At 39.2% G+C, this 25538-nt stretch overlaps 1 protein-coding gene across 14 annotated transcripts in view; it reads right to left on the bottom strand.

The window, feature by feature from the left end:
• LIMCH1 (LIM and calponin homology domains 1) overlaps positions 1-25538 on the bottom strand; it is a 349916-nt gene that overhangs the window by 168153 nt on the left and 156225 nt on the right. For all 14 annotated transcript variants that reach the window (XM_032274031.1, XM_032274032.1, XM_032274035.1 and 11 more), the window contains exon 3: positions 13410-13479. In XM_032274031.1, coding sequence (XP_032129922.1) covers positions 13410-13479 — 70 coding nt within the window. The remainder of the gene's footprint in view (positions 1-13409; positions 13480-25538) is intronic.

The raw sequence follows: 25538 nt of genomic DNA, 5'->3' as shown, positions 1-25538 counted from the left end.
GTTGCCCAGGCTGGACTTGAACTCCTGGTCCACTTGCCTTGGCCTCCCAAAGTGCTGGGATTATAGGCATGAGCCACTGCAATGGTCTTTCTGTCATAATTTTCAATTCTAAGTGCTATTGCTAATTACTTTTCCTGTGGTGTCAGACTCCTTTTTTCATTTCTTTCTCCTTCTCCCAGTCACTGTCAATGTGAATCAAACACTCCAAAGATAATACGATAATTTGGAGGGGGAGGGGAACTTCATAGCTTGTGGTTATAGAAAAAAAAAGTCTTCATATATACTTAAGCACAAGGATTTAACTTCAAAATAATCCATTCATTAACCTAGTCCAATTTTTTGTAACTTCTTCCCTGAGTTCCAAACCAGCATTTCTAATAGTCTGCCAGACATCTGCACATGAATATCTTTTAGAGATAGCCAACTCAACATGTCCAAAAGAGAATGCATCTTTTCTTTTAGAGCCCATTTCTCATTCCCATGTTCCCATGGTTCCTATTAATGGCATTAGTATCCTCCACATTGCTCAAGTCCAAAATGCAAACGTCATCTTCCCAAGTTATCTGTTGTATTTCACCAGTTCTAGGATGTACACTTTTTTTAACCTCCGAAATAAAGATGCATTTTTTTCATTGCCAGTCTTAGCATTGCGTCATCATTAAATTGGCAGCTTTTAAAAATGAGCTGTAATTTTTTAAAATGGTGTGTCTCATCACTGATGGCACATTACATGTAGTGAAAAGCAAATCCTGTCTCCTCATCTCTAATCCCACTGCTTCTACAAGGTTTAAGTGTTCATCCTCTCCCATTTGGGCTACTTATCTCCTACTTGACTTATATTGCTGGTCTGTTCCCATAATCAGCTTTCTACACAGCCACCTCAGTTATCTGGAACACAAGATTCCCTTGTTTTCAGTGGCTCTTTCTGGCCACAAAATGAGTACAAACACCCCCAGATGGCATTTCAGGTCTCAGCTTACTATTCCTGGTCCACTTTCCAAGCATGGATTTTTCTCAGGGACTCTGCATCCAGTTGCAGTCACTGGACCCAGTGCAAATATGCAAATAATAGCAACTTCCAGATAAGACCCAGGCTCTTCTGACTCAGAGCCTTTCTCATTCCATGCCCTGAAACTAGTTGTTTTTCCTCTAACTCCATGATCACTATCTGTAGATGCCCTGTTCAAATCCCACGTCTTCCAAAGTTCTTAATCTCAAATCAAAATTCTTCCTTAGTCTTCCTTGCATATTCATAAACATTTCACAATCTACTTTACATTTGACCTTCCCTCTATATTTGTCTTCTAGAAAGTAGTCTCCTAAAAGGCAGAAATTGGAATTATGTCTTAAATCATAAGTGGATTTTTTACTTGGAAGGCAAGAGAGAGAAAACGCATCATCTCTATTTGGTGTATATGTGCAGAAGAAAATTAGAAAAAAGACCTTGGATGTCATGCAACAAAGGTTATCTAAGGAAAACTGTGTTATCTTTAAAGTCCCATACGCACAAGGAGCCCATGCTCAGGAAAAGGAGAGATCTCTGCCGTGGCTGTTCAATCTTCTTCATTCTTCGTGACGAGCAGCTTCTAAAAAGCACCCAGAGATCCCTTCCTCCTGGCATTTAGACCCTTGTGTAACCTCCTCCCCTTGAGTGTGGGCTGGACCTTGAGACTTGCTTTTAGTTAACAGAATAAGGTAGAACTGATAAAACATCACTTCAGAGATTAGGTTATAAAGGACTGTGACTTGTCCTCTCCCTCCCTTTCTCTTTCTTTCTTTCTTTCTCTGGCCCTTCCTCTTTGCTCACTCTGATGATGCAAGCTGCAACCCTGTAAGCTGCTCTATAGAAAGACCCACATGGCGAGTAACCAAGGATGGCTTTGGCCAATAGCCTGTGAGGAACTGAATCCTGCCAATATCCACGAGTGAGCTTAGAAGCGGAAGTTCTAAGCTCCCAACTCTGGCCTGGAAATAATACTGACCAACACCTTGAATGTAGCCTTGTGACAGACCCTGAACTCAGCTAAGCCTTGCTCAAATTCCTGACACATAAGAACTATGAGATAATAAATGCTGTTGTTTTAAGCCACTAAGTTCTGGGGTAATTTGTTATACAGCAATGGATAATTACAACTCTGACCAAATAAGAAAACCAGGGCTGGGTGCATGGTGGCTCATACCTGTAATCCCAGCACTTTGGGAGGTCAAGGCAGGTGGATCATAAGGTCAAGAGACGGAGACCATCCTGGTCAACATGGTGAAACCCTGTCTCTACTAAAAATATAAAAAATTAGCTGGGCGTGGTGGCGTGTGCCTGTAGTACCAGCTACTTAGGAGGCTGAGGCAGGAGAATCGCTTGAATCCGGGAGGCAGAGGTTGCAATGAGCCGAGATCATGGAGGGATAAAAAATTCTTATTAAGTCTTCCCAAATACCCACAAAAGATATGCAAAGGGACTAACTCGCTGGTCTGATTCAAGCACAACAGTGAACAACCAAAAGCCAGCCTGCTCCAGTGGGCATCAGAACTCCCCTTCACCTGGTCCAATTACAGTGGAGAATGGCTCTCACCATCACACACACTTTTATCACTGTATTCACAATGCGGTCAAGCCTTTTGGTTTAGGTCATGAATCATCTGTTGCCCTGTTTCCAAGAGTGATGTACATAGTGAGAGATAAACCTTAAATGTTACCTTCCCTCAGGAAGAGCCCTAAATACCTTTCTGAGGTGTTTGGATTTTACTCCACATTTAGTGAGGAGCCATATAAAATTATGAGAAGATAAGGGACACGAGATGACCTGTGCTTTTTCACAAGCTAACCGTGGAGACTGTTTCAAGCCATACTGACATGGGAGGTGTTAAATAAACTTAGAATCCCCAAGTTCACACTCCACCTTTCAACTGAATGCAGGTGGAATGCAGCAAAGACCTTGTGCATTTTGTTGTTTTTCCTGGCGGTGTGTAGTCTTTCAAGCCTGAACCTACTAAAATGCTAACCATCACTCCTACTTTGGTTTGGCTTTGGCATCACACTTGAGAGCAGCAAATTGAGCATTCCCTCTGTGTGTGGTGTGGGAACGCAACCGAGACTTCTCATACTGTGCCAGGGAGGAGGATAAAGGAAACTGTGTCATTAAATTCCATTTTGGCTGAGAAACTTCACAACGTCTATTCATTTCCCTCAGTAAAATATGCCTCCTTCAAACGGAACATCACTCGGCTACTAGTTTTTACTTGTTCCCCTAAAGAAGAGGAGGACGACCCCTGGAGACCCCTGATTGTGCCATGCTACTACTACAGAGAACATAGAGTAGCAGAAAAAACACATGAGGGTTTTTATTCCAAGCCCTTCCTCCTCCCCTACCCATGAAGGAGAATTTTGTCTTCCTGTCTCTGAGTCTTTGTTATCCAGAATCAGAATCGGGGGCAAAAAGAGCTGGGTCTAGCTGGATTGATTTGCACTGGAAAGGGCTAACCATTAGTCATAGCAGATAAAAGCGTAAGAAGCAAGGAAGACAAGAACTAGTACAGTGTGAGGCTCAAAGATTTGAAGTCACTGGAGGTAGAGAGAGGTCTGGGAGAGTTGGCAAGTATAAGGTGTGTGTGCGTGTGTGTGTGTGTGTGTGCGCGCGCGCAACATGTGTGTGTGTGTGTGTGTGTGTGTGTGTGTGTGTAGAAGAGAAGGAAATAGAGGAGGGCATTTTAGGAAATTTTGTTGCATGTTATGAATGAAATCACTCTGACATTTTTTAAAAAGACTCCAGTACAGATTCTAGTGCTTTCCCATGATCAGTTGTTAGGTTGGTGCTTCATTGACTGTGATGCTTGAGGTGTGGACACATGAAGCCTGATTTGATAGTGGCCATGGTAGAAATATTACATGTAGCAGTGCCTTTTTCAAAAAGGCTACTTCTTCAATTTGGTTGGATTAATAGATTTGAAATGAGAGAGCTTGTCTTCTAACAACTTAGGTCTCCTTAGAGGTTGATGTCTCCAAACAAATGTTCTGAAAGTGTTGAGATTCAATTCTATATCCTCAAGTCTAATGGAGAGAGTGTAACACAGTGGAAAAGGCATAGACACAGAGTTGGGCAAGCCCAGGTTCAAGTCCCAACTCTGCCTCTTATTAGCTGGAAAGCTGGTGACATTTCTTTGAACTTTAGAGTAAAGGTACAGCAATAATGACATAGTAGATGTATTATAAAGATTAGGGAGGATGATCTAGCACTGCACCTGGGTGGGGCAGGGATGTTATATGTGACGGTTATCACTGTGGTAGCTTATACCTCTAACCTCCCTCTTGCCTGCCTTGCCTCCCTGCTGGCCCAGAAAACTTTTTTTTTTTTTTTTTTTGAGACAGAATTTCACTCTTACAGCCCTGGCTAGAGTGCAATGGCACAATCTTGGCTCACTGCAACCTCTGCCTCATGGGTTCGAGCAATTCCCCTGCCTCCACTTCCCGAGTAGCTGGGATTACAGGCATGCACCACCATGCCTGGCTAAGTTTTCTGTTTTTAGTTGAGACGGGGTTTTACCATGTTGGCCAGGCTGGTCTTGAACTCCTGACCTTAGGTGATCTGCATGCCTTGGCTTCCCAAAGTACTGAAATTACAGGCGTGAGCCACCATGCCCAGACAAAAAAATAACAATTTTAACTGAAGGAGAGACAGAAGCCAGAGAACAGAATATTAACCAGTTTTTTCTAAGGTAACCTATAAGACAAACCATTGGAGGGAAGGTAAAAGTTCTAGAAATTCTAAAGGAAGTTTTAAGAATATAACCTAAAATAGAAGACATTGATCAGGATAAGCTAAGGCACACCAGAGATAATTCTTAGCTGGGATTTGCAGGAAATCTTTTCTTGACAGATACCCAAAGAACCAATGACCCCAATTCATTGCATTGTCATCTTCCTAAAATGATGAAGTCTGCACAAAGGCTTTTCACTCGTACTACTCAGGTTAACAGTTTTGGATGTCTAGCTTTAGTCCAAAATGCTGTTTTTAATCTTCTCATAATATGGACATCTCTATAGCTCTTTCATCGCTTCCCCTACTGATCTCCCTCAATGACATGTCAACTATTCTGATATCACTTTCATAAAATAAAGCAGATAACTTTTGAAAGCTTCCTAAAGTCTAAAGAACTTATGGAAACTTACATTTTTATATTTTATACGTCAAGAAGCTCTAACCATATCTGAAATCTTATCTTTAATTAAAGAAAAGTACATCCTTTTCCCTGAAACACGTTTCTAAGTGGGTTAGGGTTTCCAAAGGGCGGGATCATCCAACCAGCCGCATTCCTGCTTATCCTACTGACCTTCAGCTATAACATCAAATTTCCATCATTCATCAGGCTAAGAAGTGATCCATGAAGTAAGGCCTTTCAGAGAGTTCAGGGAGATATTTTGTAGGTATTGGCCAATAGAAAGAAAAAAAAGAGAGATGAACTTAAAACGTGAGTTTTTGTCTTCTTCCTCTCTTTTTCAAAAAAGGTAAAATAATGTGTGATTAAATGTGTCTCATCTTCAACTGGGAAGAACAAAGGAGAGGGGCAGCCAGGGCTCAGGACCAATGCATCTTTCACTGTTTATGTAATGTGGGGCAAATAACTTCCCCTTTATGGACCCACATGTCCTCATCTGTAAAACAAATACATCTAAGATGTCCTTATAAGATACATCTAAGATGTAAAGTTGTCTCTTCCTCAGATCACTTTTATCCTCATAGACCCATGAAAAGTCAAACAGTATTTCATGACATCTCTAGGAAGGTTCAGCACTCAGGGGCAGAATCCACAGATATCATCTATTCCCAGTTACACTTCATATGTGCATATGTGCACACACGACGGCTGTCACCATTCAAATCCGGGCAAGAAAAGGCTTAATCCCCACACTCCTATCATAAGCAAAGATTTCATCCATTCATGACTTTTGCATAAAACCCAAAGCTCCTGGGATGAAACAACATTTAGCATGATCTCTAATGACCACTAAATTGAGTTTCAAGATGTGGCTTTATTGTACAATACCGACAAGCTCACAGACTGAAGTGCAGTTTTAAAAAACCTTTGGTATGCTAAGTCCTAAATTTGAGGACTCTGGCAGCAGCAAACAGCATCACTAACACCTAAAAGAGAATGCAAGCATCTGCAGGCAGTCACCGCACGGCTTCATATGTCAGCAATCGTTACAGAAGAAATGCAGACCCGGATCCAGGGACTTTGCATTCTTGCCAGGAAATGATTTTCAACTACTTTGTTTTAACACCTTCACCCCTGAATTCTTTGTAACCACAGCTTAACTCAGGGGTTAAAATACACCTATTCATGCCTTTGTAAATCTACATATGTTTATAATTTGAGATTGCTATGTGAAAACACACTTTTCTATTTATCTTCAAGTCAAGCAGCTGGGCCATCTTAATGGATTGGCTTCTCAACACTAGCCCATTAAGACACACAGGCATGGGTTCCAGGCATGGAAAGCTCTCTGGCCACACTTCTCAGATCTCTATGGCCCCTGCTACTGCGGACTTCATGATCAATAGATGGTCAGTGGCCTGTCAACTCCTGACAAAGTGAAAAAACCAACCTGATGTATTCAGAAGCATTTCAGGGTTTTTTTTTATCTGCCCTTTCCTGACTGTCATGAATATAAGGAAGAAGAAAATATTGTGTGAAAAATACCCTCACATAAAGGCTGCATCTCTGCTAACAAGATGATCTCTGCCATCTTCAAACCTACTACTTCTTTGAGGTTCCCTACGTCTCCCCGAAAATAAGAGAATTAATGTATTTTAATCCTCAACTTTTTATATTGAAAAATTTCAAACCTACCAAAAGGTTGCAAGAGTAGTACCATGACCCCTGTACGCCATTTATCTACAGACAGTATTTTGTCACATTTCCACCGTTCCTCCCTTCCTTCCTTTCTTTCCTTCCTTCCTTCTTATCTCTATGTATATATAAAATTATATATTATGTACCTAGACTTTTTTGCTAAACATATTGAGGATTGGTTGTATACATCATGACATTTCATCTCAAAATAGTCCAGCATATATATGTGCAGTCTAAGATCAAGAGTATTCTCCAATATACACAAAGACAGCTTTCACATACAGGAAATCCAACACTGAGAGAACACTATTATCTAATATTCGATTTATACTCAAATTTCCCCAATTGTCCCAATAATGTCTATTATAGCTGCTTTTTTTGCAATTAAAGGATCATACACTGCATGAGGTGTCCTATTTCCTTAGACATCTTTAATCTACAACAGTTGTCCAGCCTTTTGGGGATGGGACAGTATTTTTAATGATGCTGACAGTGGTAAAGAGGACAGGCCAGCTGTTTTGCAGTATGTCCCGGAATGTGGATTTGTCGGATTGTTTCCTAAGAACTGTTGTGATTTCTTAGTGCATCACCAGGACACCTAACATCATTTGGACCATTACAGATATTGGTAACTTTGATCATGGCTAACTACTTAAAGACATAGTGTCATAACATGAATACGAAACCATTTACAGGCCTTTAATTTCAAACTGTTAACCATAGTTATTGAAAATCTTATTCTCCAAAATATATTTCAAAACAGAGCTGATTTTTATCTCTCTCAGGTATTAACTCATTTTCTTCTATACCAGGAGATACTCTCTGTATTCTATAATAAAAGATCATAATGGACTAAATTCTAAAGGTTTCACAAAGGAGGACATTTTGTGTTAGATCTTTAGTTTTGTTTTGTTTTTTAACTTAAAAGATGTGTTAATCTGTGTTAGATCTTGATAGATAAATATGACTTTGTCAAGCAGAGCAGGAGGAAAGCATTCAATGAATAACATATATCACAAGAAAAGGCATCATACATGGGAATGAAGAGTGTTTGCAGAACTGTGAGTCAACTACTATAGTCCAGGCAAAAGATGAGGACGGCCTGCTCTGGGACAGTGGCCAGGGAAATGCAGGCAAGTAGACAGGTGGGAAAATTCTTTGATAGTGGAACTGGTGCAACTGCATGTCTATGATGCCTTCGCTGACACTGGAAAATAGGTGCATGGGACTAGTCATTCAAGTCTCATTTGAATACGTTAAGTTTGAGGTGCCTGTAGGACTTCTAGATAGAGCTGTCCAACAGATAGAACACCGGATCTGGAGTTCAGGAGAGAGCACTTGATGAGAAATGCTGCTCTGGGTCAGTATCATGGAGAGTTGAAGTCATGAACACAGACAAGCACATGAGTGTAGAAAGGCAGGCACAGGAATGAAATGAGAACACTGGAAGGACAGGATCATAACAGGGGGTTGCGGGCAGTGATCTATTTCCCTCCAGGGCCACAACTAGTGCCCTGGTTTTGTGAAAATGTTGACCTGAAGGCCACTGGAGCAAAGGAAAAGAGTTTGACCAGATTTGTAGTTTCAGGAGTCAATAGTGCATGGGCATTAGGTGACTTTACTTAAGAAAGTATTTTTTTTAAGTTGATTCATTGTTTTTTTATTTTTATTTTTAGATTCAGGGGTACATGTGCAGGTTTTTTACATGAATATATTATTGCTTAGTGGTGACATTTGAGCTTCTGGAGAACCCATCACCCAAAAGTGAACATTATACTCAATAGGTAGTTTTTAAACTCTCACCCTCTTCCCACCCTCCCACCTTTTGGAGTCCGCAGCATGGATTCATTCTTTTTTAACTGGTAGGTTTCCAATCCCTCTTTTTTTGTTTCCTCATGGTTTTATATAATAGTTTCCCTTTGCTGTAAATTGGTAGACTTATCCCATTAATCTGCTGCTGCATAGGAAGCCACACCCAAGCTCAGTGGCTTAAAACAATGATTGGTTATTTCTAATAGTTCTGAGGATGGATGGGCTCAGCTGGGTGGGTCTCACTTGGGATCTTTCTATACAGTCGTAGTGAGATGGCAGCTGGGGCTGAAGTCTTCTTTTTTTTTTTTAATTTTACTTTAGGTGCATACTATATCTGGCATTTCTCCCCATGATATCCCTCCTCACCCTCTGCTGTCTCTCCCCTACCCCCTCAACTGCCCCCAGTGTGTGATGCTCCTCTCTCTCAGTCCACATGTTCTCATTGTTCAACACCCACCTATGAGTGAGAACATGTGGTGTTTGGCTTTCTGTTCTTGTGTCAGTTTGCTGAGAATGATGGTTTCCAGATTCATCCAAGTCCCTACAAAGGACATGAACTCATCATTTTTTATGGCTGCATAGTATTCCATGGTGTATATGTACCACATTTTCTTTGTCCAATCTACCATTGACGGGCATTTGGGTTGGTTCCTGGTCTTTGCTATTGTACACAGGGCTGCAATGAACATATGTGTGCATGTGTCTTTATAGCAGAACGATTTATAGTTCTTTGGGTATATACCCAGTAATAGGATTGTTGGGTCAAATGGAATTTCTATTTCTTTCTATTTATAGATCCTTGAGAAATCACTACACTGTATTGCACAATGGTTGAACTAATTTACACTCCCATCAACTGTGTAAGAGTGTTCCTATTTCTCCACATCCTCTCCAGCATCTGTTGTCTCCAGATTTTTTAATGATCACCATTCTAACTGGCGTGAGATGGTATCTCAATGTGGTTTTGATTTGCATTTCTCTAATGATCAGTGATTATGAGCATTTTTTATATGTTTATTGGCCTCATATAGGTCTTCTTTTGAAAAGTGTTCATATCCTTTGCCCACTTTTGATTGGGGTTGTTTGTTTTTTTCTTGTGTATCTGTTTTAGTTATTCGTAGATTCTGGATATTAGCCCTTTGTCAGAGGGGTAGATAGCAAAAATTCTTTCCCATTCTGTTGGTTGCCAGTTTGCTCTAATAATGGTTTCTTTTGCTGTACAGAAGCTCTGAATTTTAATTAGATCCCATTTGTCTATCTTGGCTTTTATTGCCATTGCTTTTGGTATTTTAGTTATGAAGTTCTTGCTATGCCTATGTCCTGGATGGTTTTGCCTACATCTTCTTCTAGTATTTTTATGGTATTAGGTCTTATGTTTAAATTTTTAATCCATCTGGAGTTAATTTTAGTGTAAGGTGACAAGTAGGGGTCCAGTCTCTGCTTTCTGCACATTGCTAGCCAGTTTTCCCAACACCACTTATTAAACATGGAGTCCTTTCCCCATTGCTTGTTTTTGTCAGGTTTGTCAAAGATCAGATGGTTGTAGATGTGTGATGTTGCTTCTGGGGCCTCTGTTCTATTCCATTGGTCTATGTCTCTGTTTTGGTACCAGTACCATGCTGTTTTGATTACTATAGCCTTTTAGTATAATTTGAAGTCCAGCAGTGTGATTCTGGCTTTGTTCTTTTTGCTTAGTATTGTCTTGAGCCATGCGGGCTCTCTTGTGATTCAATATGAAGTTTAAAGTGGTTTTTTCCAGTTCTGTGAAGAAGGTCATTGGTAGCTTGATGGGGAGAGCATTGAATCTATAGATTACTTTGGGCAGTATGGCCATTTTCCTGATATTAATTCTTCCTAACTATGAGCAGGGAATGTTTTTCCATCTGTCTGGGTCCTCTCTTATATTGTTGAACAGTGGTTTGCAGTTCTCCTTGAAGAGGTCCTTTACATCCTTTGTTAATTGTATTCCCAGGTATTTTATTCTCTTTGTAGCAATTGTAAATGGAAGTTTGCTCTTTATTTGGCTCTCTGTTTGTCTGTTACTGGTATATAGGAATGCTTGTGATTTCTGCAAATTGATTGTGTATCCTGAGACTTTGCTGAAGTTGCTTATCAGTTTGAGAAGATTTTGGGTTGAGACAATGGGCTCTTGTAGATATACAATCATGCAGTCTACAAATAGACACAGTTTGACTTCCTCCTTTCCTAACTGAATACCCTTTATTTCTTTTTGTTGCCTGATTGCTCTGGCTAGAACTTCCAATACTATATTGAATAGGAGTGGTGAGAGAGGGTATCCTTGTCTAGTGCCTGTTTCAAAGGGAATTCTTCCAGCTTTTGCCCATTCAGTATGATATTGGTTGGTAGGCTATTGATTGCTACCTCTACTTCAGCCCTTGTTGGTCTATTCAGGGTTTCAACTTCCTCCTGATTTAGACTTGGTAGAGAACAAGTGTCCAGGAATTTATCCATTTCTTCCTGGTTTACTGGTTTATGTGCATAGAGCTGTTTGTAGTAATCTCTGATGGCAGTTTGTATTTCTGTGGGATCAGTGGTGATGTCCCCTTTATCTTTTTTTATTCCATCAGTTTGATTCCTCTCTCTTTTCTTTTTTATTAGTCTGGCTAGCTGTCTGTCTATTTTGTTGATCTTTTCAAAAAACCAGCTCCTGGATTTATTGATTTTTGAAGGGCTTTTTGTGTCTCCATCTCCTTCAGTTCTGCTCTGATCTTAGTTATTTCTTGTCTTCTGCTAGCTTGTGAATTTTTTGATCTTCCTCCTCTAGCTCTTTCAATTTTGATGATAGGATGTCAATTTTAGATCTTTCCTTGTTTCTCATGTGGGCACTTATTGCTATAAAGTATTTTTTAATTAAAGATAATAAATTAGTAAAGAAAATATAGGTGATATAGGGTGAAAGCAAGTAGGGGAGGTGTTCATTGAAAAGGGACCAAAAAAAAAAACAAAGGAAATGGTAATAGCAAGGACAAAGTGAAAAGGAAATCCAAATGAAAAAAAAAAAAAAGTAGAGGAATACTAGTCAAGAACATAAATAGAAGGAAAGAAGATGAGGTCACCTAGCCTTCTTGCATCAGGTTGCCTGAATACTCCAAGACAGAAGCAATAGGTAAGAAAGAACATTTGATCTATGACAGGAAATAATATAAAGATAAATGCATGTGCCCCTAATAGTTAATTTTACTAAAATTATTTATTATTTCCATTTTTAAATTGAGGTTTTAAAACCCCTTTCTCTTTAGCTACTGGACTGGAGTGACTTGTTTCACCTCATCTGGATTTTCCTGGGGACTTCCTTAGTTTTATACTGCAAATTTTGCTTCTATAACATTAAACTCCAGGGCTCCAAGATCCAGGGATGCCATAGGCTTAGGGACAAACAGGTATTCATCAGGCTCATTAAGACCTTGGCTTTAACATTTGTAAGAGGTGAAGTTACTAAATGTAATAATTGATATATGTACACATTAATATGTAATGCTCGTCTTTTGATTATTTATTTTATAGAATTATTCAAATATATTCCTTCCAAATTTATGTATCTATCTAGATATTAACTTATTTGGTTACATGATTCTGAAAAACAAAATTAGAAGGATTTTTAATGACTAATAACCAGCTCACTACCAACCAATATGGGGAATAAAATGCATCCACTGAAAAAGCATAATAAAATTTCTTTAAAATAAAGAAAACATCTATTGCATTCAACTGGTTGAAACCATGTACCTTCCTACGAGGACCCCCTACAGTTCGCAAATACAATTGGTTTTTTGTCACATCTAATTTCAATTAGTCATTGTGATATGGCTAAGAAGCTTTTTAACAACAATCAGTAAGGTCTACCTAGGATCCTGCTTGAATTCTTGACATTCTTCTCATTGCTTTCTGCAAAACCACATGCACAGAAGGCGATCACAAAGGAAACAATCAGTGAGTCGTTACCAAGCCATATACTTCCTCGGCTGTGTGTGTGTATGTGTGTGTGCACACGTACACATATGCCAATTCCTTCCGGAACTCAAATTTGATTGTCTTCCTGATCTTCTACTTCTTTCCTTTTTTTACACAAAGGCAACATCCAGGAAGCAATTAAAATTAGTTGCCAAAAATTATAAGACATATCAATGCATGAAAAAAAATTCTGCTTCTAACCACATACGAACATGTGAGTTTTAGATTTTATGTGGGTAGGTTCAGAAGGGCCTAAACAGTTCTCCAGACAACCTTAGACCACCTTAGTGGCCCATTATGTCTTTAGAATAGTTGGTCTACAATTGTGGTATTTAAACCCAAGTAGATTATAATATTGAAAACAGCAATTTATTATGAAACTGTTGTTTTCTCTTAATATTTTCTTTCTCGCTATCTCCCTTACCCTCCATTCTAGGGGAATGCAGTGATGAACTGAAATGAGAAAATGTAATTAAAATCACATTCCTCCCCCAAAGGTCAACCAAATTATCAGCCTCTCACCCCAAAACAAATTTAGCTCTTTGAAAATGAAAGTCCTTATCAGTCATGGAAAAAACACAAACAAAGATTAACATGTCATTTAGGCATGACTGCAATCTTTCATTTTAAGTGACCTCTTGGTTTAATGGATTCAATGCATTCTCATTCAAGTGGAATATATATTGCAGGAGAGAACTGTAATAAATGGTACTGTCATGACCCCTAGGTTAGAGCAAAGGAATATTGGAAAATAAATCTCAATTCCACATACTCACCAGTCCTGCAATGGGGGTAGGCAATCTATTGATCTTTTTAACAAGTCCTGGCTTTATAGCATTCAGCAACCTGTCATGAAAAAGGCAGAATGTCAAGTGAGACATAAAGCAAGATGGATCACACAAATCACCTTTATCCGGGGCTACAGCTAAATTGCTGGATAGGAAAAGCAGTGAATTTAAAGCATGTAGTAAATCTCAATAATCTATCAGCCTTCACGCATGTAAGTGAAGAGTTTTGCCAATATCAAGTTGGTCAATGGCAGGCAAAGTTTTAGAATTCAGAAATATTGAGAGAGGAGAAAGGGTAAAGACTAAGGAGAGATTCAAGGAAAAAGACAAGGATGAGAGCTGGATTGACGTGGTGAGGGAATTATCTGGAACTGGAGACAGTTATTACAACTCAGGTCCTGTTGCCAATGTTCCTGGCTAAGACAGGGGTCTCTCCAGGGATGCACTAAATTCAAAGACCAATATCTATCTTTGCAAATGATTTGCCAAGACAAATTATAAGTCAGACCATACTTGCTCTTTGAGGAGTTTTCAATGTGATTGAACTTCATTTTAAAAAGGGAAGAATATGTTTAATAAGTAGTTAACCAATCATATTCTGAAGATTTTAAACAAGGCTGACCAAGATTCCCTAGGTACAAAAGATATTTGAGCAAAAGACTTTCAGGCTAAAGATTGGAATTATATAAAAATGGTTACACACACAAGGAAGTGGAAGAGAAACAAATATCATTCTTTGTTTTCAGGAAAATAAATCCAGAGTGAAGATAAACAAGGAAAGCAACTTATAGAACTAAAATATGGGTCACTGGGTAAAGTGTAGTATTTGCAAAGCAGGTTATTCATAAAGAAGTGGTTGAAGGTAAGGGGTTATAGAATGTAGAATGTTATTTCCATATTTGGGAATTAGGCAATTAGGTAACTTAAGAATACTGTGCAAAGAGAAACTTCAGGTAGGAGTGTATTATAATTCAGGGGTCAACAAACTACAACCCGTGGGCCAAATCTGGCCTAACACCTGTACTTCTAAATAAAGTGTCACTGGAACAGGAATATAACCATCCTCATTCATTTACATATTGTCTATAGCTACCTTTGTGTTACAACTACAGAGTTGTATAGTTACAATGGAGACCTTAGGGGCCACAAATCATACAGTCTTTACCATTTGACCCTTTACAGAAAAAGTTTGCTGACCTCTGTTAAAATTCATGCAATCCAAGATTATAACAAATTAAAAACAACCTATGCTTGATAGATTTCTACAGATCAGTAACAAAAATTTTTCAAATGGTTTAATAGTTTTGAAATTAGACTGTCTTTGACTTTGATACCATTATATGTTTATAGGTTGAGGAATGTCCCTACAGTGATTGTGACAGACAGGATATTCCATTTTTGCATGCAAGATTAATTGCCTGTTCTCAATAATTTTCACTGCAATTCCAACATGCTGTCACCAAGAGGTAGTACTCAGAGTGCACATGTGTTTTTTTGGCCACAGAGAGCCAAGCTGGCTGCTCTTTTCATGAACGCACTTACTTTTAACCATAAATTTAACCCTTTAAAAATGCTTCTTTATAAGTTATTTTGGAATTATTGGTTTCACCAGTTGGAAGGCAATTAATTCACTCCAGAAAATTGAGGCCTGGTGAAGTCTGAATTAAAATCTGAGTGACTTTCCCAGAGCTGATCAGTAGCACACTAGGGTCCAGAACCCAAATTTCTTAGATCAATGCATTCTCTCAGGTGGTATACATATCCCAAATCTTCTGGTTTAAAATACACAGATAGATATGATATCTTCAAAGCCACATTTTTAAATGCACAAAATTCTTTTTCTCACTACTTTTGCTTTTCTCAGATACATTACTTTTCTTACTAGTTTTTAACAGTGTCATTTTAAACTGAATTTTAAGATAATATTTGTGTACAGTTGTTGACAATTCAAAAGCATCAAAAGGTTATACAGTAAAATATTTCACTGTCACCTTTTACCACAGGACTCCAACCTACTCTCTGAAGGCAACCTGAAAGACTTTCCAGAGAAATATTTATACAAATATATAGAATTTTAAAAATATACACGTAGCATATAGTACACATTGTCCTGTACCTTGTTTTTCATTTAACAATGTATTCTGGAGGTTGAAGGATTTACCTTGGAGACCGCTTATCTATACACATGGAGCTATGTTCTTTTCAATAGCTGTGGACCACTAATGACTAAGGATCTTGAAGATCAACCACTTTGTCTAATAGTTTTAGATTTTTCTAAGAAGAAATACCATTGCTACCAGACAGACTGAGATCTAAGCCTTGTTGCTAATTAGGCAAAGTAGAAAAAATAACAAAATGTCCTACCCCAAAATTCATTATTTAAACATTATCTTTTAAAGAGGTATCCTTTTTGTCTTCTGTATCTAAGAACTATGTTAATATTTTCAGGAATCATGGCCCCAAAACTCTTCTTTTATATATATTTAGATTTTAAGCTGTTTTTAATATTTCATGGTATTCATCCTTTGTAAAAACTACACTTATATGGCAGAATCTTCCCTATCACATAAAGGGAAGATTGGAAAAAATCAATCAATCAACTGACCTATAACTCTAGGCCTTACTTAAAAGAACCAGAAACTATGATCTCTCTCACAATGCTTTACCATAAATTAAAAAATAAAAAGCCATAATGTTCACTTTCAAGACTGAGACAGCTGTACTTTTTTTTTTCAGGTAAACATTGCTCCAATCCTGTGCACTGTTTATAATACACAACAATGAAAGATAGCATTGAATTCACATTGTTGAAATGCCCAACACCTGCTTATCTTGTATTTTGTGTTAAACTGAGGATGTTTTTTGTGTAAGAGATTTTTTTGAGTAAGTGTCAAGGAGATTCACTCGCAATTTTATTAAAAACCACTACTGCCTTCCTATGCAAGTTAAAATATAAATATTTTCAGTAAATACTTATTGATAATATGCTTTAAAGTAATTATGCTGATGATGATATGTTATATTTATATAACTTCTGGGGTGCATTATTTCCCAAAAGTCCTGCCCTGTAGAGACAGGTCATGTATATGTCCCACCATTTCTGTAGAGGAAAACAATGAACCCCAAACAGATGTAAAGGTCTCCCAGAGACGTACAGCTAGTCTGCAGCACAGCTGGGACAGTCTTCACCTCTTATGCTAGTCATTTTATATCACAGTTTGGTGTTTTCGAAAGTCCAACCTCAGTATGTGTCATCAAAGCATAATTCAAAACAAAACAAAACACAAAAATCAAACCCCAAACAAACACTATCTAAATACAATGGGATAATATCAATACAAGGTGGCAATAAAAGGAAAATGGAAGAGAGTGTATGTTGGTGAAGTATAAGACACATCAGATCCAAGTTCCATCTATGGGTGATCTATAACTTCATCACCAGGAATTCCAGAGGGAAGGAGGCTGTCATCCACTGGGAGGAGTATCTCCACTCGGTAGAACCCTATGCCAATTTCCTGCCTGTGGTTCCCAAAACCTACAGCTGAAGGTCTTAACAGGTAGTCTGCTCTCTCTCTCTGGTAGGAGATCATCTTTGTATTCAACAAAAGATGCTTCTGGAAAATTAGCATAACCCTACACAACAAAACTATTAGGCATGTCTTCTGTGCTAAACATACCCACAACTACAAACAAAAATAAAGAAAATAAAAAATGTCCAAAATGTAAGAGCCAATGAGAAGGAACTGTTTTCAGATATTTACTATTTATCCAATATTCTTGATCAAGTGCCTATTATGTGCTATCCTCTAGTCTAGGCACAGGAAAGGCAACTGTGAACAAGACAAGCAAAGTTTTTGTTCTTTGGAATTTGTAATCTTGGTATAGTGAGTGGATGGGGCAGTTGGGGAAACAGAAAACAAGTAAATAAATAAGAAGAAAATTTCAGATAGCATGCATGCTAGGAAGACCAGTACAGTAACGGGCCACGCAGTAGTACTCTAATTGGACAGTGTGAAGGCTGCCAGGGAGGTCAAATTTGAGAAAAAAGTAGAATGATACAAAGGAATTAGCCAATGAGAGACTGGAGGACGAGAGTTTCCCGGCAGATTGAACAGTCAATAGAAAGGCCTTGAGGTAGGAGTGGGCTTGGTATATTCAAGGGACAACCAGAAGGCCAATGTAGGTGAGCAGACTGAGTAGAAGGAAGAGGTCTAGGACAAGAGGGCCAAGGTGTAGGCAAAATCCAGGCCCAGGCAAGGTGTCTAGATTTTTTATCTTAAGTTCAATGTGAGGGATAAGAATATTCTTAAAACACAGACTGAGATGATCTGCTTTATGTTTTCAAAATATCACTGTCTGCAAATAGGTAAGAAAATAAATTTACAACTACATGCATACAGAAAATTTCTGCTTATTAAATATCATAGGTATCAGAGAGCATAGATAGTAAAACATCACCAGTAACTTATAACATTCAGCTTGATGAAGAGGAAGAGGCAATAAATTTGGAGTCAATAGTCTAGGTTTTAAAGTTGAATCCTATACATATTAGCTATGAGTAATTGAGATGTCTCTTAATCAAGGTCTCAGTTTTCCCTTTCATAAAATGTGAATTTAAAATAAGCTTCACCTGCCATTCAGGATTAGGGTGAGTCCAATGGGGTGATGTTGGTTGCTAGCATTTGATAAATGGAAACTTGCAAATTCATTCATTTACTATACTGAGCATTTCCCTTTTTGCTAGGTAACTGCAAGTTATTTTAGTTTCAATGTTTCTACTAGCTGGTTACTAAAAAACAAAATAAGTTTGCTTGTTCTCTTTCTCTGGTCACCTTTAGATAAAAATCTCACATTAATGAATCAAGTCGACAAATGTCTACAGCTTGCCTAGCATACACCAGGTGAGAAACAACTAGAAACAGGAAGAAAAGCTATGATCTTGGATAATCCTCAATTATGAAACAAGTTAATGGCATTGGGACTAATCAAAAATAAATGTTAATTTTATATGAAAATGAAATGGTATCTACTAAACTTTTATATTCTAAATCTGAAACACACTGCAACCCATTTCAAGTATGCCTATGTTATATGTTCTTTCATGTACTCAAAAAGCATTTATTGGGCATGCATGATGTCTGGTCTCATGCTGGGTTCTGGGGATATGAAGAAAGGCAGGGAAGACCCCAGGTCTCTCCCTCGTGGGGCCTGCTCACTAGTGGATTAAAAACCCACAGGAAGACCAGAACAGTGCACATATGTATCTCACTGTCATATGCCCTAATGCATGGCCATCTTAATTTTTGAGAAGGTAAATTAAAGATATGCTTTGCACACGTTCTATAGAATGCAGTTCTTAAAAGATTAATGATCAGACTCCTTAAAGAAACAATTGCTCAGAGGGAATGCTGCACACACATGTTTGTTGCAGCAATAGTTACAATACCAAAGACTTGGAACCAACCCAAATGCTCATCAATGACAGAATGGATAAAGAAAATGTGGCACTTATACATCATGGAATACTATGCAGCCATAAAAAAGAATGAGTTCATGTCCTTTGCAGGGACATGGATGAAGCTGGAAACCATCATCCTCAGCAAACTAACACAAGAAGAGAAAACCAAACACCCCATGTTCTCACTCATAACTGAGTGTTAAACAACGAGAACACATGGACACAGTAAGGGGAACATCACACACCAGGGCCTGTCGGGGGGTGGGGAGCAAAGGGAGGGATAGCACTAGGGCAAATACCTAATGTATGTGGGACTTAAAACCTAGATGATGGGTTAATAGGTGCAGCAAACCACCATGGCACATGTACGCCTGTGTAATGAACCTGCACGTTCTGAATAGGTATCCCAAAACTTAAGGTAAAATAAACTTTTTTAAAAAAAGAAACAATTGTTGAGACTCCCAAGAATGATACTAATGTTCTGATTCAACCACAGGCTGCATTTAATAACTCTTTGGTACACCTAATATCCAGCATGTTGTAGTCTCTCAATCATCATTTAATAATTATGAAGTACAAAATGAAGACCTTTATTCTACCTGCAACTTTAAAATAAAAAACAACTCAAAGTCCCACTCTGGAAAAGACAGGTTCTGTTTCAGACAGACTCTTCCAACAGCCCATATACTAGCTCTTCAAGGAGCACAGCACTGAGAATACTGCTGAAAAAGGTACCTTATGAGACCATCTAGACGTTAGGAATTATAGCAATGGGCAGCTTATATGTCATCGGACTGTAATGTGAACATTAAACATAAAATTCTTAAAGGATTGCAAATTTAAAAAGGATTGAGCTTACTCTATAAGTCATTTGGCTCAGAAATTTAATTCTCATACTTATCCTAGAGTTTGGGGAAGAACAGAAGAGCTATCTAAATCTTAAATAGAAGGTTGGAAAGTTCGTGCTTAATCTCATAGGAAATCACTTTATTCTTTGCAACAAGAGATTACATCATCTTCTCATTAGCTTGGTTTGTACAGCTGCAATAGGCAACTATGATCACAAAATTACTCACTTTGTGTCCCTTTTAATTTGGCTCAATAGTGTTTTTCTACATGGTTTCCTTGATCACTTTCTGGGTTTGACTATGTACCCCGGATGAAAGTATATGCACTTTCATTTAACATAACATGGCATCTGTTTTTGAACCTAAGCATGAGATCAGTTTAACCTTGACCATAAACCTGTTACAGATGTCATTTTAAAAGACTTCTTTCTGAAGTTGCCCAGGCAAAACCAGGAAAATTAACAAATCCTCTGAGATCAAGAAAAATTGATTAAAATATAGGGAAAAGTGAAACTTGAAACAAAGAGGAGTTTCAAATGAACAAAAGAGTGTTGGAATGCAAGCTGCCATCAATATCTACCAGATGCTTGTGGGGTGCTATGCGCAGTTCAGAATGTGTGAAATGTAGGTCATACTTAAGTCATTTGCCTTGAGCACACCTAAGAAGAGATCATAGAAGCTTTAGAAGGTTTTTGTAGATTTGGAATTCCAAGAAGTTGGGCCTGACCTGGTGAATTTCTACGGCTCAGCAGTGCTGTTAGTATTCTAACACAGCACCTGTGGAAGAGATTGCTCACCATACTTATCTTCCTGCTGTCTCAATCACACACTGGGCTTTATTTCCCAGCCTCCTTTGCAATTTGCTGTGGCTATATAATAAGAGTGCTGGCCAATGGAGCACATTGGCCAGCAGAAGAAGTAATTCTATCACATGCAGGCCTGGCCCTAAAAACCCTCTCAAAGAATTCTCCATTCTCTCTCTTCTGCATTTACTAGTCAGATGTTGACACCAGAAAGTCCTTGAAAGTTGTGTGTTGAAGATGGAGTGTCTATTAGCTCGTGTCCCTACATAACTGCCCGCTTAGAGTTGCCTTCATCCTTCCCTGCTGCCAAAATTAGGCCATACAAGAGTGGAAATACATTTCCACAGTGTTAAGCCACTGAGATCTAGGGGTTTATTACTTACGGCACCCAGCACTATCTTGACTGTTACACCTCTGCAGGAGGCCTTTTTCCAATACCCAGGCAAACCATACCCAAGAAAATCCTGTTCCAGAATGTGAAGTTTAACACCTGGGCACATAGTTTCTTCTGGATCTTGCAGGGATGGCAGCAGAAAGAAAAAAGAGCTAAAATTTGGGATACTGTAAACAAATGGATACATTTTTCTTTTCCCACATTTTCTAGGAGGAAAGATAAAACCTCGTCTTGTCTATCACATCCATCTTAATACTAAAATACTAGCACGTCTAAAATCATCTATACTATAAGCATGGGAAGGAACATAGAGCCATTATTTGAATATCTTCAGAGTGCTCTGATCCATTTCCAATCTCTTTTACAGTCCATCCTTTGCATAACTATTCCTGCTGTCTGGAAATTATGAACTTTGGGAACTAGAAAAGGCATAAAAATCAAATAAAATAATCTAGATAAGGAGTAAAGGAATTGTCCCCGGGAGGTGAAGGCACATGTCTGAGGTCAGAGCTCCTAAGCAGTAGAGTTGGGATCATAAACTTGGGTTTCTAAATCTGAAGACAGTGCTTTTCTACGACGCTTCACTTTTTTCCATGTTGCAGATCATCTGCAGCCACCAGTCTCTGCCATCCTAATCCAAGGCCCACTGCACCCAAACTGACCACAGCTAAATCCTGGCTCTAGCCAGGCTCCTTCCCTCTTCCAAGAACTTCCAGGCTCCCAAGTGCCACAGGACACCCTCCAAATGCCTTCACCTGGTGATCAATCCCAATCACCCCCAAACTGCCTTTCCCACTCAGGAGTCTCCCCGCTTGTATAAGCTGCAAGCTTAAGATGACACATGTGATCAATAAACTGTGAAAGCTGCCGACACACGAAAAGAACTGAGTATAACAAATAAAATGGAGACTAAATTTACTCTGACACAGGCAGTGATACGCGCAATCATCATTGTGCTATGCCGTAATGACATATAAATGATTGTAATTAGCATTTCCTTTGCGCAGCTAAAACCCAGTTATTGCTGGGTTTACTATCAAGAGGGTGGAGAGAAAACTCAGGTGAAATTGCTGTGAAGCAGCTCTAAAGGTTTCTGTATCCAGTCCTGTGGTGGAATACAGAGCTAGCTCCCAACTCTTCTTTAGCAAGAAGTTCTCAGAACCAAGAGTTCCAGGATTGGGGTTCATAAAATTCCAAGAGCAGCAGGCACCTCCAAAAACAGAAAGACCTGGTTTCAAATCCCAGCCCTGTAACTCACTAGCCAAATTATTGAAGTATTTGACCTCCATGAGTCTCAGTTTCCTCCTCTTTCAAATGGAGACAAAAATACCTAGTACTGATAGCTTGAGAATGTGGAATAAGTAAAACAATGCATGTAATGCACTTGGCACAGGCCTGGTATACAAGATATCTTTCATAAATGGCAGGTGTTATTATCCAAGCAGATTTCGATGCAGCCTTCCCGCTGGTGAAAATTGGCTGTGTTGACAATTGGCTCACTTCTCCTCCTGAGCATCCTGCCTGTGGCTGAAGCTATGTTAGAAGCAGAGAAAGAACAGCAGTGAAGGAACAAGACAATGCCAGTCCTTCTGAAGGACAGGCTTCCATGGGCGTAGTCTCTGGACAGGCGGAAGGCAATAGAAAAGCTGGTGATGGGGCGGAAGGAAGGGGGGATGCCGACAAAGAAAAGGCAGAAAGAAGCTCCAAAGACAGACCCAACTGCATAATCACTGCAGCCACAGCTGACCCCGGCCCTGCTTTCTGCCAAAATCGAGCTGTCCTTTAACTCTTTTCAAGAAGGCTCCCATCTCTCCCACCTTACTTGCCATCCTGAGGATGATGCGGACAAGTCAACAGCTGCAGAGAAAGGGGATTCTGCTCCTAATGTGGCCATGAGAATTCTGAATCTACTTCCTATTCATTTCACATCTTATTATCAAAAGTTTACCCCACACCAGCTAAGCTCAGACACACTCACGAGGCTGGGTTCTACAGTGAGGCTCACAAAATCTCAGATGTGGTTTGGGTTACATAAGACTTTATAAAGAACACTACTTCTATAGGGAAATAACTTCCAAGTTCTAAACAAGTAATTTGGATGAGAACTTCTGAGACGTAGGATGTGCATAGCAGGATGTAAACTAAGGACAGACATAACAAAGTAGGTGCAGTAAGCATTTCTGCTGCTCCTCAGGAGGCATGGTGTTTTGTTTTTAGTCTCCATTGCCACCAGAGGTAACTGCCTAAAAAGCAAACCCAATCCCACTGCTCTTCTGTATAGATACTGTGTTGGCTGCCTACTGCTCACTGGATGCTGTTGAAAGTCCTTACCATGCTACTGAAGATCATTCACAAACTGACCTGATATCTACCTCTCACCTCCAGTCTGCCCCATCCTTGCACTTGTCCTAAGCTTTGACCCTGAGCATGCAAAGCCTCTTCATACAGCTGGGCATTTTCAGATGCTTACTTCTTCCTCCCTTGAACTGCCTTTCCCACAGGCCTCATCTTATTCCTTTGTGGTCTAGCAAACTCCTACTCATCCTTCAAAACCCAATTTAAATGGTACCTCCTCACCAAACCATTTCCTAAGTAGAGACTGTACCTTCCACCTCTGGATCCCAACACTCTTTAGTTTCCCTAATTATCACATGTCAAAGAAATCGTCTGGCTTCTTCATCAGGCAAAGAGTTAGTTCTCTCCTTAACTCCAGCTGTAGTATAAGGGCCAGTCCTTGGTAGGGCCTCAATTTTTGTGAATTGTTAATTGTTAATTGAAATGAGCAACATCACAAAGTTTTGGGAAAGACCCAAAACATCAGTTCTGGAACTATAATGGTTTAGATCTGCTAATGATTTTACAACTTTTGTTATCATCAATTTTTTTTTTTTTTGAGATGGAGTCTCTCTTGCCCCCACGTTGGAGTGTAGTGGTGTGATCTCAGCTCACTGCAACCTCTGCCTCCTGGGTTCAAGTGATTCTCCTGCCTCAGCCTCCCAAGCAAGCTGGCATTGTAGGCATGCGCCACCATGCCCAGCTACTTTTTGTATTTTTAGTAGAGACGAAGTTTTGCCATGTTGGCCAGGCTGGTCTTGAACTCCTGACCTCAGGTGATCCACCCATCTCCACCTCCCAAAGTGATGGGATTACAGGTGTAAGTCACCACGCCTGGCCCATTAATCATATCTGAATCATTCCCTCAGGACCAAGACTAAAGTTGGATTCAAGCAACCACACTGAAGAAAGAAAGATTATCTGACCCTCTAGTTCCTTCCTGCCAGTTATTACTCCATGAAGTTCCTGTTGGTCTGTGAAAGAGGGGATGGGAATGAGTAGAGTCACCCTGTTCCTCTCTAAAGAAGAGTTAGGAGCTGGTTAATTGCAAAGGAAGCAGTCAAGTCTCTGGGTCCTTCTTTTTTGATGTACCAGGGGATATACAAACAGGGTGAGGAGAAAACAATGTGGCCATCTCCCCTTGGGCAGCACACATTATTCTCCTTTACTGGGTGTGCAGCAGAAATACAAAATACACTTTTATTCAGAGGACTGGGGAATACATTCTTGAGGCCAGAGGCTCTGGCAGAAAAATCATCAAACAGCAAGCAAAGCCTTTTCATCTGCGGCAGAAGAGTTTTAAGTGATGCAAAAGCCGTGTAGTACTTAAATAATACCGTCTTCGCATTCTTCCATCCCATGGCCTTTCTTTGTCTGATGTTACTACTTCTGATCTTAGTTAATGTGCCTTTTTTAGTTTTATTTTTGTAATTTTCTTTACATCTCCTTTGAAGTGGATAATATAAATATTATCAATATATGGAACATTCTCTCCAACGATGTTCTGAAATATGAGCAGCACCTTGCAATAATGATACTAGTACATCTAGAAATGAACTGAATGATATTTGGAATGAGTCTTCTAGATGACATTGCAAACATCTTGAAGCCAAAAATTCAAATCCGTGTGCGTGTGTGTGTCGTGTGTGTGTGTGTGTGTGTGTGTGTGTGTGTGTGTGTGTGAATGACTTGAGATACAATTCACATACAGTTTACCCACTGAAAATGTAGGATTCAATATTTTTGTACATTCACAGGATTAGGCAGCCATCACTGCAAACTAATTTTAGTTCTTCTTCCACTAGCAGAACACCCAAATCCATTAGTTTTCATTTCCCCTTTTACTTACCCACAACCCCCAGCCCCAAGCAACCACTAATCTGCCTTCTGTCGCTATAGGTTTGCCTGTTCTGGACATTTATATAAATGAAATTATATAATGTGTAGTCTTCTGTGACTGGTTTCTTTCACTTAACATAATGTTGTTAAGGTTCATCCAAGATTCATCCATATTGTAGCATGCATCAGTGCTTCATGCCTTTTTATGGCCAAATAATGTTGCATTGCAAGGATATACCACATTTTATCTATCCATTCATCACTCTGTGAACATTTGGGTGTTTCCACCTTTTGGCTATTATGAATAATGCTGCTATGAACATTTGAGTACAAGATTTTGTATGGATGTGTGTTTTCACTTCTCTTGGGTATGTACTTTGGAATATAACAGCTGGGTCATATGGTAACTTAATGTTTAACCTTTTGAGGAACTGCCAAACT

Source organism: Sapajus apella, unplaced genomic scaffold (assembly GCF_009761245.1).
Source record: "Sapajus apella isolate SASKATOON/1434 unplaced genomic scaffold, GSC_monkey_1.0 scaffold5, whole genome shotgun sequence".
In the NCBI taxonomy this organism is placed as follows: Eukaryota; Metazoa; Chordata; class Mammalia; order Primates; family Cebidae; genus Sapajus; species Sapajus apella.
This window is presented reverse-complemented; position numbering and strand designations above follow the sequence as displayed.